A 15603-nucleotide genomic window follows, 5' to 3' on the forward strand; every position below is an offset into this window, starting at 1 on the left:
TACGCTTCTACTTAATGTCTTTCCTTTTTCTTTATTCAGCATGTTATTTTCTCTTTTATTAAATTAGATCCATACTAACACTCACACAATAAATTGCTTATTCTCTTACATACACTTACAATCTCTCTCATTCCAAACGTACAAACGCGGCCTTCGCGGTAACACAAACCTGGTCACAAACGCAAACACCCGCGATCTCGCCAACATTAATATACCCTGGTAATTAGGCGAACATTTTGGCACATATAAATTTATAAACGCGATCTCAAGCATTAACTCACCGCTCGCGCGATCATGAATCGGTCACGTCCGGAAGTTTCTACCCTCGGTACTAGCAGCCTAGACTCATGCCTTCAATTGGGACCAATCAAAAAAATATATTCATATTCACTAGACAACACGTTATATGGCGACATGACCGGGACTCTAGTGATATGGAGGATCTCACTTTCTTCTGGCATCTGAACCGTACACCGAAACTCTTTGCTCTGACAGTCGGACTGCCCTAAAAGCACTTAGTTCGACAGATTCGAGATCGAAATTAGCAATCGCATGTCGAACTCAAGTCGAAGAACTTAGCATTTCCAATGCTATCTACCTTCTGTGGGTGCCCAGTCATTCCGGTATTACTGTAAATGCATGGGCGGACGAATAGCGGGCACTGCGACTGACTTCGTTGGTTCAGAATCAGTTCTACCACTTTCGATAAATTGGATAAAGCAGAGGATTCGCTCCTGTGCTGCATCCGAACATGCCACCCAGTGGGGTAGCTTGCAAACTTACGTTCAAACAAGGACTTTACTGCCGGACATGAGTCCGAAAAAGTCGAAGAATTTGTTGCATTTTTTCAAGCACAACTGCAGTATTCTAGTCACGGCACTGCCTGGACATTGCAAACTCAATTATCACATGGCTCTATTCAGCGTGCTTAGTATTATTCGTGCGATCTCTGTGAATCCGATTACGGAACATCATGCCCAGCAGTAATGCAATTGCGTATCCGGATTTTCGGTTCTCCATATATAGAGCTGAAACTCAAGGATGTGCTGTTGTTCCTAACCCAGTGTGGAAAAAGTTTAAGGCATATTTGAATTACAATATCTTTTCGGGGGTATAGTCGTTCTGTTATCTCAAAATCCCCTCGGGGGTGTTGATATATCTGCTCGCTGTTTAAATGAAAATTCCTCCGGAGGTTGAAAGTTTTAGTGCAGAATGCTCTGTTTTAATTGTTCTGTGTCGTTGTTTTCCTTATCCCCAACATTACCACTTCCCCAATCCTTCCCATTAGGAAAATGATGAAAAGACGATTCATGGTAAGGCACAAATCTCCGATCAACATGGGGAACGTGCCATTTGAGCCAGACGCTACTCATTCCTGATTCCACGGTACGCGCGCGATCATTCTAGAACACACGCGAATATGCGAGAGGCACACGGTTTTAATATAGAATTTACACATGCGAAGTTACGTACACGTTAACACACGCGACATACAAACGCAGACGCGATCGAACACGTTAACGTACAAATGCTCGAACCCTTCGCGATGATACACGCGATCGCGATGTCCCTACGCCCGCACATATCTGAACCGTACATTTTTTTTTTATCTTAAATACGTTTATTTAGGCCCAAATGCTTTAGCTTAACGAGGCCGATAATTCATTTTTTTTTTTAATTACATGTCACATGTTAGTGGGGGAAAGGAAAGCCGTATTTAGGGGCGGCTTGCTCCCCTCTTATGTAAGTAAAGGAAAAAGGTAGGAAGTGGGATACATATTGTGTAATTGACATCGTCGTTTGCTGATTGATCATTGTGGCGGATATGCACACTTTGTTGTAGTGTTGTAGTTTCCAGCCTGTAATCGCAGGGGCGAGGGGAGGGTCGATATTTCGGATAATTATTGGCACTCTGATACTGTCATGATGTTCTCTATATCATCTGCATGTGAGGTATGTCATGATGTTCTGGGTAGACGGTTATCAAGAAGGGTATGCACCGAAGACTCGTGAAGCAATGCCATATTGTAGATACAGGGATAGGTTGGTGAGATTCTACTGTGAATGAGAGAGGGGAAAATGTATTAAACTTGGACATCAATGGTTTTCAAAAAGATATAGATAAGAAAAATATAGGGGTGGTCACGGCTTGCCAGGACGTCCCGGACTGGCACATAGGGTGATCTACCTCGGGCCCGAAGGGAATCTATTAGTTGGGACCTGGCAACACAGTACTCTGCGCACAGCCAAACAACATGCTCGATGTCGTGGTAGCCGTTCTCACAAACACAATGATTACTTTCAGCAAGCCCTATACGACGGAGATGCGCGTCAAACGAGTAATGGTTGGACATGATCCTTGACATCGTACGAATAAAGTCCCGGTTCACATCCAACCCCTTAAACCAAGCATTCGTTGATACCTTCGGGATAATGGAATGTAGCCACCGTCCCAGATGCCCATTGCTCCATGAGGTTTGCCAACTATCGAGCGTCCTCTGACGAGAGATACTGAAAAATTCGTTGAAGCAAATTGGTCTTTCGTAAGTGTCGCCTTCTAATGCGCCCACCTTGGCTAAAGAGTCCGCCTTCTCATTGCCCGCAATAGAACAATGTGACGGGACCCAAACCAAGGTAATCTGGTAAGATTTTTCAGATAAAGCACTCAGATATTCCCGTATTTTCCCCAGGAAATACGGTGAGTGCTTTCCAGGCTTCGCCGCACGGATGGCCTCAATGGAGCTGAGACTATCCGAAACGATGAAGTAATGGTCTGAGGGCAGGGTGTCAATGATCCCGAGAGTATACTGAATGGCAGCTAATTCTGCGACGTAAATTGAAGCAGGATCATTGAGTTTGAATGAGGCAGCAAGATTTTCGTTGAAGATACCGAAGCCTGTGGACCCGTTGAGAATTGATCCGTCAGTGTAGAACATTTTGGCGCAGTCGACTTGATGGTATTTGTTAAAGAAAATATTTGGGACCACTTGTGGGCGAATATGATCCGGAATTCCACAAATCTCTTCCTTCATGGATGTATCGAAAAATACAGTGTGATCAGAAGTATCTAAGAGATGAGCACGGTTGACGTTATACGTAGATGAATTGATGTTCTGTGCCATGTAATCGAAGTACAAGGACATGAATCGGGTCTGAGAATTAAGCTCGACAAGCCTTTCGCAATTTGCAATCACCAATGGGTTCAGAATATCGCATCGAATGAGTAATCGATATGAGAGGTCCCAAAATCGATTTTTCAGAGGAAGAACGCCCGCCAGCACTTCGAGACTCATCGTATGGGTCGAGTGCATGCAACCCAAGGCAATACGCAAGCAACGATACTGGATTCGCTCCAGTTTGATGAAATGTATGTTCGCAGCAGAGCGAAAGCAGAAACATCCGTACTCCAACACTGATAATATCGTTGTTTGGTACAGCCTGATTAGGTCTCCTGGATGGGCACCCCACCATGTTCCAGTTATTGTACGGAAAAAGTTGATCCTTTGTTGGCACTTCTGTTTCAGATACCTAATGTGACATCCCCAGGTACCTTTAGAGTCGAACCATACCCCGAGATATTTGAATGTTGAAGCCTGAGCAATAGTTTGATCCATTAATTGAAGCTGTAGTTGCGCTGGTTCACGCTTTCTAGAAAATACGACTAGCTCAGTTTTTTCCGTGGAGAACTCGATACCCAGCTGGAGAGCCCAAGCAGACAAATTGTCCAAGGTATCTTGCAGTGGTCCTTGCAAGTCGACGGCTTTAGGACCTGTAATAGAGACCACACCGTCATCTGCAAGCTGCCTTAGCGTGCAGGAATTGACAAGACATTCGTCAATGTCATTCACGTAAAAATTGTAGAGGAGAGGGCTTAGACATGAGCCCTGGGGAAGGTCCATGTATGAACCGTACATTGAATATCACATTCAGAATCACGGCCCGCTGCAATTAGCCTTAAGCAGTGTTTTAGTGGGCGACATTGCCTGTCTCGTCTGCAATTGTAGTGCGTGATTCTGACGGGGAGCCCTTCAGCTCCAGTAGGACAACAAGCTCCACAGCTCCAGTAGGACACCTCTCGAAAAAAAAGTATGTTGCATTGAATTTCTGATCATGTCATTGGTAAGACAGCTTCCATCTGGCACACTTTTTTAAAAAAAAAAGTTACTCAGAATTGCTCGCAATGCATGAGCATGATAACCATACAATTTCTATTCGTTTGATTTTTTTTTTAATATTTTACCCTACCGGTCATTCGCCCATAGAGTACAATTTCTAGTGGCTACTCCGTGATTGAACAGAACCAATCGTAACTGCACCGAGAATCAACGAATGGAGCCTGCAAGTAACTATCCATCCCCAAGAACACGTTTCTAGAATTCTATACTTTGTAATGCCAATAAGGCTACATCCATAAATGACGTAGCATGTTTAAATGATTTTCCGACGTATTCCGAGATAAATCCTTTCATGTGGTTTAATTTGGTGGCGGCGCTAGATCGTTTGAACGTACTTCGATTTTACCGTCATCGATGTAAACGGGGATCTTGGTTTCAACGTTCCCATGTTCGACTTAGTGTTGTTCGCCATGAAATTTTCTGCCTAAGGTGTAGCTGTAAGTATACTGCAGATTAAACTGCATTTTCACTTTCAGTAACTGTTCCACGTCGTGGAGTTCAGGTCTAATATGAGTAAATCAAAATCATGTTTTCCTACTGGCAGTGTTATTTTATGTGGTTCGTTCATTTGGTTACGCATCCGGAGGTAACGATATCATTTTTGTGTTTCGATTATAGATATTTCAACCTTAGTGTCATTCGCATCTTTTTCGGGTTAGTAAAATCTCTAACCCTATGTGCGGGGTTGGGATTAGAACCCGGGTTTAGCTGCATACAAGGCAATAGATTTACCAACTATGCTTGCTTTATATGGTTTGTGCAGTGGATAAGCAACAACGTGGTTGATAGAATTGTTTGCTTACGGTTCCTAGCGCTCGACTGCAGCACTGGTATATTCCGTTTCAGTGATAGAACCTGACAATCTTATCCTATACCAATGTGGGGAGAGACTGGCGGGTTGAAGGTCCATTCCGTTCGAACAGTGGTGAACTTCTGCATGAGCGTTTGTTGCGGAGGGAACTGTTATCATAAACATAAACCCACATCCGGATTACCCGTTAGTTTATCTCTACCGGATCTGTTTTGACCACTCAAAAGCCTATCGTCAACGTAGTATTGCTTCACGATGGCGCGAATTTTTTCACGTATTGTGCCGTACTCGGCGAGCAGCATGCATCGAACGTCATTACTTGCATTACGTAGACTCTTGGGTCGCAATCTGTCTCGCTAGCCTTCTTAAAAAGCGTTGGCAATGCTTTTCTGGGATTGCATCAGCACGGAAACAAGAGATGTTAGCTGATCTGGGCCTTTTAACAAAACTGAGTTGAGCGAAACTTCGAAAGCGGTGGCTGCTGATTCCCATACTAGTCTTGTTTTATCCGGCTTTTCGGGTTGACGATCGGGAACATCGAAAGGCTCCAGATTTGAAGATCTACTTCCAACTCTTCCGCAGATAACTTGCGGATGTATCCCTTGTCGATATTATCCTGGATTTTAGTGTTCAGCTTCCACGCCAGAAGTGAGCCCCTCTTCTTGTGGTTATCTAAGCATCACCGTCTCCGCAATTCTTTCGCTGCACTATCTGGCAGTCACATGGTTTCGTACTTCCAGAAAAGTTCGGACTCTAAGCGACTGTCTACGAGCCGGGTGAGTGGTTCTAACATTAACCTTCCCGCAGTCGCGCTAGTGCACTGAGTGCACGCTCCTCTGAAAATCTAGCGAAATCGCCTTAGCGCACCAGCGGCTGCTCGTTCAGTGGGCCATTTGCGCGACTTCCGGAGGGTTAATTGTGCTCGCTGGTCTCACCTGACAGAAGTGTTGTGCTTATAAATTTTTAACCTGTCGAGGGCGAAGAAGTACGAAGTGCCCAGCATTCTACTCTTCCACACGACTACCGAAAAATAATCCAGCCGAGGCATGTAAAACAATAAGACAATCAATGGTTAAATAGATTTTCCGTTTCATGTTGTGTATAATAACAAAATTGTCGTTTATTTTTTGATAACTTTATTTCATATGTTTAAACAGTTTCTATGCTTCAACGCTTTCCTTTCTTCGATTGCTTCGGACCAAATGCTTTACCTTTGTTTTGCTTATTAAACCCTTTTTTGTTGCGGAACTTGTCAGCGCTCATTTTCATACCGTCCATTTTACTTTTATCCATTTTACCTTTACCCATTTTATCCATTTTTTGTTTTTTGGTGGCATCGTATCTATATGAATAAATATTCAACATTAGCACCTTCAATTAACGTTAATCTAGATTAAGAAATTACCTTAGCTTTTTCACTCCTTTCTTGCTTATATCGGTGAGATCACGTTCAAAACGAGAAGTTCGATGTTTACGTTTGCCACCAGGTTTACTAGCAGCCTTTTCTGGATGACGCTCATCGCCAGTGGCAGTAACTCGCAGCGGACGATTCTTGATTTTTGCAAGTTTAGCCTGAACCAGCGATACTTTGGTCAATTCCTGCAAAGCTCGCTCTTTCGCTAATTGACTGGGTGTTTTGTTAGGTTCAGCCTTTTTCTTCGCAGTTTTCTGCATCTTATTTTGCTGATATTTGATTGGATCAAAATCGTCGTCGCTGTCGTGGCCACGTTTTCGTTTTTTAGACTTTTTCTTGTTCTCCGTATCTTTCTCGGTCTTTAGTGAGAGTCGCTCTTGTTCTTCCTTACGATCTCGACGATTCTGAAACCATTCTCGGCTGTAATAAAATTACGTACAGAAATTCAACATGAGCAAAAACATTATTACTAGAACTATAAACTATTACCTAGGACCGCTAACGACACCTTTAAGCTTCCGTTCCGTTTTGTCGAGTTGTTGTTCTGTTTGACGCAATAACTTTTCAGCTCGCTCCTCCTGCAGTACTTTCTCGATTTCCGTTTCTAATGCTTGAACTTTCTTCCTATATTTTTCAACAATTTCCGTCGGTATTATCCGATTTTTAACGGGATTTATTGCATTTTTAATTATGTCCTTGACAATCTTTCGTTCCAATTCACCCGCCAACGACACCGAAACGCCGGCTTTTCCAGCACGGGCCGTTCGACCTACACGATGAATGTAGTGCTCTAGTGTTACTGGCATTACGAAGTTGACCACCGTTTTGACACCACTGATATCTAGACCACGTGCAGCAACATCCGTCGCGACGAGAACATCGATTTGTTCATCTTTAAACTGCTTGAGCGATTCAAGGCGCTGCGACTGAGTCAAGTCTCCGTGCAATTCACCTGCTTTGATACCAAGTAACCCAAGCAAAATTCTCAATCTATGAGCTGTTTTCTTAGTCTGTACAAAAACCATGACGTGATCGTGAAAAGTTCGGCAGAGCAATGCTGCCAGCAGAGGTTCCCGGTCAGCATCGCGTCCATCACGAATTCGAATAAATTCCTGCCGCAGATTGAAAGCCACCGTTTGATTGTTGTTAACAAACACTTTGACGGGTTTGCTGAGTGAAACCGCCGCCAAGTCCTGTACCTGTTCGGTCATCGTAGCAGAGAACAACATAGTTTGACGTGTTTTACAGCAACTTTGAATGATTTCCTTCATTTGTTCGGCAAAATATTCATCCAGCATCCGGTCAGCTTCGTCCAGAATTAGGACCTGAGATAAACCGGAAAACACTGTTAGTAAATCTTTCGTCAAAAGTGATTGCATTTGCTATGATAAGATATCAGTAACTAAAACAGATTGCTCGGCAATCTACATAGTAATCGAGCACATCAGATTTTTTTTTTCAGAGCGCAAGGATAGTTTTCATCATAAATAAATAAAAGGGAAAAACAGATTGGTTAGCTTCTTACCTCAATAGAATCCAGCGAAAAGCTGGGAGTGTTTTTAATGTGATCGATCAAACGTCCCGGTGTGGCGATAACAACATCGGGATTTCTCCTCAAGACAGCTTCTTGAGCCTTTACGTCCAATCCACCGATGGCAATCCCAACTTCGATGTTAGTGAATTGGGTCAATTGTTTTGTAACCTGATACACCTGAGCGCCTAATTCGCGAGTCGGAACCAACACAAGGACCCTTGTAACGGCTTGGGCCGAAGCTGGTTTATACAGCAGACGTTCCAACGTTGGGAGCATGTATGCGGCTGTTTTCCCCGTACCCGTTGCTGCACAACCGCAAATATCTCGACCTAGTAAACCAATAGGAATAGTTGCGGCTTGAATTGGGGTTGGATAGATGTAACCGAGGACGCCGATAGCTTTCATCAACGGACGAGACAAGTTCATTTGGTAGAAGGAAGATATCTCTTCATTGTGTTCGACTTCTTCGAAAAAGTCTGCTTGCTCTTCGCCGTCATGTTCAATTTTAACTTCGTCATTTTCGGTTGGTGCTTCCCGTTTCCTGCCCTTCTTTTCCTTCACTCGCATAACGTCATGTTTCAGCTCATCGTCCGATAAATCTACCTCATTGTGATACGTATCTGGATCCAGCTCGTCGTTAGCCCCATTCAAAACATCAGCCTTTTCCTTCGAGCGTCCCTTGATAACATTGGCGATTTTATCATCCACCTTGCCGCGATTCTTTTTCTTGACAAACTTCATCAAGTCATCCCAGGTATCGTGGTTGTACTCACTTACCGAAGAGACAAATTTGAAACTGTTGTCGAAATCGCCCTTCTTCTGGGCTTTAAGCTTGGTTGGTTGATACTGGAAAGATATATTATGAGAATACCCATTATTCCAATCAACTAGCTTGCATTTTATTTGTTGATTTTTGGAAAGAAAATTAACACAAATTGAACGAATATTTTCAAAACGAATGATTGCAATCAACGTTCTTACCTCAACTTCAACATCCGACTCCTCGGAGAGATTTTCAACTTCTTCATCTTCGTTGATTGTTTTGATCAGATCAAATTTGTTATCAATCACATCGGATGCTTTCTTCACTCGTTTTTGAGCAATTTTTGCATCCTTTTTCGTTATTTTAACCATAGTTTCAACAGAAATCTATCACACACGTGTTTACCTACAAAATAATCAAGAAAAACGCACGCGCAGCGCAGCGCATTTAATAATGACAGACATCAGCTGCGCATCTTTTGACACACACGTTTCGTGTTTCTCTTTTCGCCAGGGATGCCAGATATTCGAATCTTTAATCCCGACCACTTTTTCAAATTGACATATGTAACATTTGGTAGAAACCGAAAGAAACGGGCTCGAAGTTTCTTGCGGAAATTTTAAAATCCTATTTTAAAAATACTGGATAAATTCCAACAGCGATTTTACATCCTTCCGACAGTCGCGCTAGTGCACTGAGTGCACGTTGCTCTGAAAATCTAGCGAAATTGTCTTAGAGCACCAGCGGATTCTCGTTCAGTGAGCCATTTGCGCGACTTCCGGAGGGTTAACATTATTTTTCTCAGAGTGTATGTAAGGAGCTTGAAGACAACTATCATGATTATCTGTCAGTGATATTCCAAACGAACAAACGACCTCTCAAAATACATGAATTTGACTCTTCTGGAATGACACTGATAAATAAACATTATTTGATTTTTGACAGTTGTCCTCACTCTCGTTAAATGCAATGCACTCAGATTTTCCTCACATTTTATGTTATGTAACATACTTACAAGTTTGATTCGGGTACCATGTTAAAACTAAAATAAGAGCTTGACTCGGCAACTATTAAATTTGAATTAAATATTAGCTCGACAAGCACGTGATTAGAACTCAAAGCCAAATGTAAAAATTCAGTTTGAAGAGAAATTCTGGAGAAACCGTTATTACCCAAGCACGGTGCATAGCAGTCAACGAAGGAAAAGACTTTTCTCTTTTGTTTGCTATTAACGGCAGTGCTGGGCGATTAACGGTTTAAAATTCCAACATTGATTTCATACTTACACAATTCATTTTCACACATTTTACATTTCTTATAAAAGAAATGAATAGAATACGCTCAAACTTTCAAGATTTTTTCCGAGGCCCGGAGGGCTGAGTCTTATATATCATTCGACTCAGCTCGACGATTTGGGACAATGTCTCTCTCTCTCTCTGTGTATGTGTGTGTAACGGACAAACTCTCATTCGTGTTTCTCAGCAATGGCTGAACCGATCTCATTCAAACCAATTGCAAATGAAAGGCATCACAACCAGGCAGAACGCTATTAATTCGTTTTTGATTCTGATGTTTATTCGCTAAGATATGGATGTTTGAATGTCTTAAAAAGGTACTTTTCGAAGTTTTTTGAAATTACTGTCGAAACTGACAACATAGATAAATACTTTATAATCTTCAGACAGCTTATACGAATACCTTTCGAACGAACTATAGTTTGTTGGAATCGGACTATTAGCGAAGGAGATATTTAACATTAAATACGGACGACAGGTTCTTGCCGTTTTCCAAAAGCTAGAAATAAGACCAAAAACATGAGATTGACTACAGTCGTGATTCGCTGGTTGGGCCACACATAGGTCCAACTAACGAATTTGATTCGTTAGTTGGACCGACTGACAAATGTCAAAAACTCTCCAAAGGAAACGTTAGTAGTGTAATTGCATCTATTCACATCTCTAATAATTGTCAGATTGATTGTCAAAGTAAATTTTACATAAGATTTTGACATTCAGATGCTTTTTAGTTGGGCAATGGTCCAACTAGCGGAGGTCCAACTATAAAAGCGGCCCAGTTAAAAAATGTCCAACCAGCGAATCACGACTTTATTTTCTTTTAAGTGATTATATTGAGATGATGTTTTCTGCAAATTTATAGCTCTTTCTTTTGCAAACAACTTTGCAGAAGACATCAAGTGTCTGTCTTGTATGCTTTAAAAGTTGCTATAACTTGTTATTTATCGTTCAATGTAGTAATGATCTGTTTCAATATACCAGCCGAATTTTTTATCGATAAAACGGAAAAGGATGATATCGGGACATATTTGTTTTTCATTTTCTACCTACCACCGCTTGGATTAAGCACCAAACAATTTCAAGTTGTCTGATTGTGTCTTGATCACTTATCAATGCAATCTTTCATTTGCCAGTACCTTCTGACAGCTAATTTTCTAATTTGACCCTTTGATCGATCTAAAATATATCTTGGAAAACGAGAAGCGAAACCCAAGTAACCATAAGCATTAAGCCATTGCACTATATTGGCTATACATTTGCACTAATGTTGCATTAAAAGTCTATTACAGCATTAACAATGGAATAAAGCTCTATTTTAACATCAATAATGCATAAATGCGCAGCCGAAATATAGCATTATCGCTTGCTCTATATCCGTATATAAAGCTATAACGCGTAAATGTTTCAAGGATCTTTAAAGCATGTAAGCTTTACATGTGGCATTTAGTGCCATTATACAAAAGAAAGCCTATATAATGCTATTGTAATGCTGTGGGTTTATTTGTTATGTAACTCTTCTTGTAGATTATATTCGGAATATTTCTTTTCAATCGAACATATGCAATATAGTCCAGGCAACGCACTTACCGTGAAGGACGAGGCAAGGTACCTCAGTTCGAGACTTACTAAAGGTAATTTTCGTAAAACATTCATATCATGTGAGAACGAAAACCCATTAAGGATATTCATTACAATGCATTAGAAGAGAGTCAATTACGGTTTTAACAGAACATTTTATTTTAATTTGTTTCCTTTTTACTCATCATACCGAAAGGATACATAAGAAATGGTTTTAAAACCATGGCGGACAATGGCAGCCAGCTGAAGCTTTTTAATAGCATTAGTAGTGCCAATATAAGGCTTTCAAATTTGACATTTGTGCGCTGGTGCTATATAATAGCATTAGTACTGCAGAAAAGACCTGTCAATCTCTGCACAGTAATAGCACTATATTTCGCCTTTTCTAGCATTATACTAGCATTATATCAGTATTTAGGGCTTCACGGCTCTATAAGACTGCTTATTGGTTACTTGGGAATAAACGACTTCAAGCAAGTGGAAACAAAGTCATTATAAACTCGTTCACAAGAAACTTCTTCGAATACTGTCTAGTTGAGGATTATTTTTGAGGATATCTTTATTCTATTGCATCGAACTACACCATTTTTGGTAGTTTGTTAAAAGAATAATTTAACGGCTTCTTTCGAAATTTGGCGAACCTTCTCCCATTCGTTCATTTGTTTGGGTAGTTTATGTAAAAAAAAGTGTCCCAAATTAATAAATACAATTAAGGGAGTGCTTTGGGAGACAAACAAGAGGCTAGTTTTCGTGATTTTTTAAAAGGGAAAGAAACATCCTAACTTTTTGAAAATTCATGTATACTCGTACACACATTTGGGAAGTTACAATAAACATTTTCCTTGGAAAATTGCACAATATGGCGGAGTAAAGGAATATTTCCTTACTGGAAAACTGCAGCTGGTAGTTATGGTTGAAATCAATGAAACACCAAATTTCCAATTTACATAAGTATACCTTCTGTTTGATTTTCTGTACCCATTTTTTTCGCGGTCTTCTAGAAATCATCCTCTGGGGAAATTTTTTCACATGGTTGCTTAGCTTCACTCACCATTTTCGATCGTTTTCCCCGTTGGATACCACCAGTCCTAAAAACCCTCTAAGAACGGTTGGTTTCAAAATCTTCCAATAAAGGACGTTCGTTGGACCAATTTGGACAACGTCCAAATAACCGTTCAACAAACGTCCATCGTTGGACTCGTGTTGAACGATTTTGAAGCAATTTTTTGGACGTCACAGTGGGAATTTCCGCTCCAGTGGGACCTATCCATATTCCGGGATACGATTTCATAAAACATTCTTTAACTTCAAAACGAGGTACGAAAACTCGCGGAGGAGTTTACGTACGTAAAGGAATCAAAGCAGCAACGATACTGACATCTACTAATGACCCAAACCTACCTGCTGCACAGCGTTTCGAATTTCTAGCTATTCAGTCCAAAATTAATGACCTCGATGTATGTGCTGTAGCAATATACAACTCTTCAGAAATATGAAAAGCAGCTGTTGGATCTTCAGGATTTTTACTTTGATAGAACATACTTCGTGGGTGACTTCAATATTAACACTTCCACAAATCAACCATCAGGAAACCTCCGCGTACTCGACCACATCAATAGTACTTTCCGATCAGACGGTAATAAAAACCCGGGCCTTGGATAATCATATGTTCTTTCTGGGATGTCACCATACTCAGGGATAGCATAAGGGTTAGTGCATTGGGCCGGAGTCTCAAAGTTTGCGAGTTCGAATCTCGCTTGTGGGGGATTTTTTTGACATGATTGCTTAGCTTCACTCACCATTTTCGATCGTTTTTCCCCGTTGGATACCACCAGTCCTAAATAAGGTATCGACACTTCAGTTCAAAACCAAAAAAAACTTAAATTATTGGTTCGAAATTTTTAGTTTAGTTTTGGTTACTCCAAAGAAGTGATATTTATTATTGTACAGTAAGAGTTTTAAACCATCTATGTGACGTTCGAGACTTCGAACATTCAGGTGTCCAATTCGAAGATTACTGAAGTTTATTCGTGGCATAATCGGCGAGAAAATTGTCATAATGAATGAAATCGTTGGCATGTGGTGTAAGTTACTTTTGGAGGGAACACTCAGTAGATTCTGCCTAAAAAAATGAAGATTTGTCTAGATAGTAAGTTTAAGAAGATGATTGCGTTCCTCAATCGGTGTGTACTTTTTCAGTCAGAACAGGTCATTTTTTGCAAACACTGACTGGATAAGCTTTTTCTACTTCATTTTTAAAGCAAGGTTGCGAATGCGATAACTTTTTATGGATAGCATTTCATTTACGCTGAAACGGTATTCGAGCGGGAGACCTACTCAACGCTGCCAATGGATTCCAATCATGATATTAAACCTGTTTCTAATGACCCTGCCACTTCTAGTTCACATCCTTGCGCTCATTTGAGTACTATGGCTCTAAAATTTCATAAACTTCCCTACCCAGTAATCTCTAGCTAATTGAATGTCGTTAAAATGTAAAAAAGAAAATTAACTATACATATTAGTCGAAATAAAAAAGGAAGAAAGCAAAAAGTTTTTTTTGACAAATACTGGTAACATGGTAGCTATAGACGACGAACTGCGCAAGATTGATCTGCAACAAAACGCAAAACAACCCATTAACATCGTTCTTTCAACGCAGCCAAAATATTTACGGCTGGCTAACCTATTTTGTGCACGTCCAAAATCTTTCAAATCATCGATTAAATAAATTCTCAGCCGTAGTTTGATCTCCTTTCCATCTGCTTGAAAACCTTCGTGATACTGGTACTCCACAATTATATGCATTATATTTCTCCGCGAACTTAGCGCTCCGTCATATTAGACATCACATTCGTCTCCTTCTCGTAGAAGTTAATATGGTGCTTCAGTTTGACCAGTTCGACGATAGCTATTCAGATCTCCGGCACAATACGCGAACAATAGGTTAGCTTACGACCAAAGTACGGATATTTTATTATGTAAGTGACTATCAGAATAAGCAGAGTGGCCTTATCACCTGCCCTCGAGGGCATCTCCAGAAGGCAAGTTACCGCCGAAGCTTCGCTTCAGCTCTAACATATACGCGTACTGCTCTACACTTACGAGACGCACAGAAGTGAGATAGAGAGAACAAAATACTCGCGATACTTTAGTCAGGCTTGAAGCGAAACTGAGTCAGTTGTTAACCCTAACTGCTGTCAAAATGTATGAACTGACAGCGGTTGGGGCTAGAACCTGACTCAGTTTCGGGTTCAAACAAAAGCGTCATTAATTTAAAACCGCTTTTTTTCACTTACATCGCTTTTATGAGCGCGTATATGCGCTTTCCGTAAAGCTCGTCAATTTGACAGATGCGAGGCTGGTGTACCCAACAAAAATCCAAGTGACAGCTATTCATAGTGAGTATTGAAGAGGTAATCGGCAAGTATGAGCCTCAGCCTCCTCTTTATCTGCCATCACTCTGAATTCCGAAAACCTCGAAAAAATAATAATTTTAGCACGTCAGATTCTTCAATTAAGGAAGTTCTGAATTTACTTACTTGATGCTATATTGATCCTATAAATTCGTGAAAAATCTAATAAATTAAATGCACTTTGTGTGAAACTTTTCATTGTAATGGCGGTGTCATGTAAAAATATAAAAATGGGAACTCAAATATTGACAAGATGCATAGTCAATAGTAATACAAAGCATAGTCATCTGAAAATTACTATTACTTTATTACTACTATTAATACTAAATAATTCGTCTTTGTGACTTATTATTAAATTTTAAAACGGACAATCAAAATGAAAGTAGTCATATGACATTGATACTGGTCGGATGCTCGAATTTTCAGTTTTACTTTTACATGGTCTCTCCAACAATAAGTGCCATTACAAAACTGACAATAGAATAGTCTGAATCACCATATAAGGTGTTTTATTTTATTCCGTGGTCATTTTTGAGATAGTAAATATTGTTACAGTTACCATATTCGATACGTCATGAATACCAAGAGTACAATTAAGCGGTAGCTATTTTTGTAGT

At 40.5% G+C, this 15603-nt stretch overlaps 1 protein-coding gene across 1 annotated transcript; it reads right to left on the bottom strand.

Moving 5' to 3' along the window:
- Positions 1 to 6105: 6105 nt before the first annotated feature.
- Positions 6106 to 9134, bottom strand: LOC131691056 (probable ATP-dependent RNA helicase DDX27). Its single transcript, XM_058977213.1, has 5 exons — positions 8916 to 9134; positions 7926 to 8780; positions 6890 to 7725; positions 6392 to 6820; positions 6106 to 6328 (listed from the first exon to the last, which is right to left on the bottom strand). Exons 1-5 carry the CDS (start codon positions 9066 to 9068, stop codon positions 6154 to 6156), a joined length of 2448 nt encoding a protein of 815 aa, XP_058833196.1. The 5' UTR covers positions 9069 to 9134; the 3' UTR covers positions 6106 to 6153.
- Positions 9135 to 15603: the final 6469 nt, after the last annotated feature.

This window comes from Topomyia yanbarensis, chromosome 3 (genome assembly GCF_030247195.1).
Source record: "Topomyia yanbarensis strain Yona2022 chromosome 3, ASM3024719v1, whole genome shotgun sequence".
In the NCBI taxonomy this organism is placed as follows: domain Eukaryota; kingdom Metazoa; phylum Arthropoda; class Insecta; order Diptera; family Culicidae; genus Topomyia; species Topomyia yanbarensis.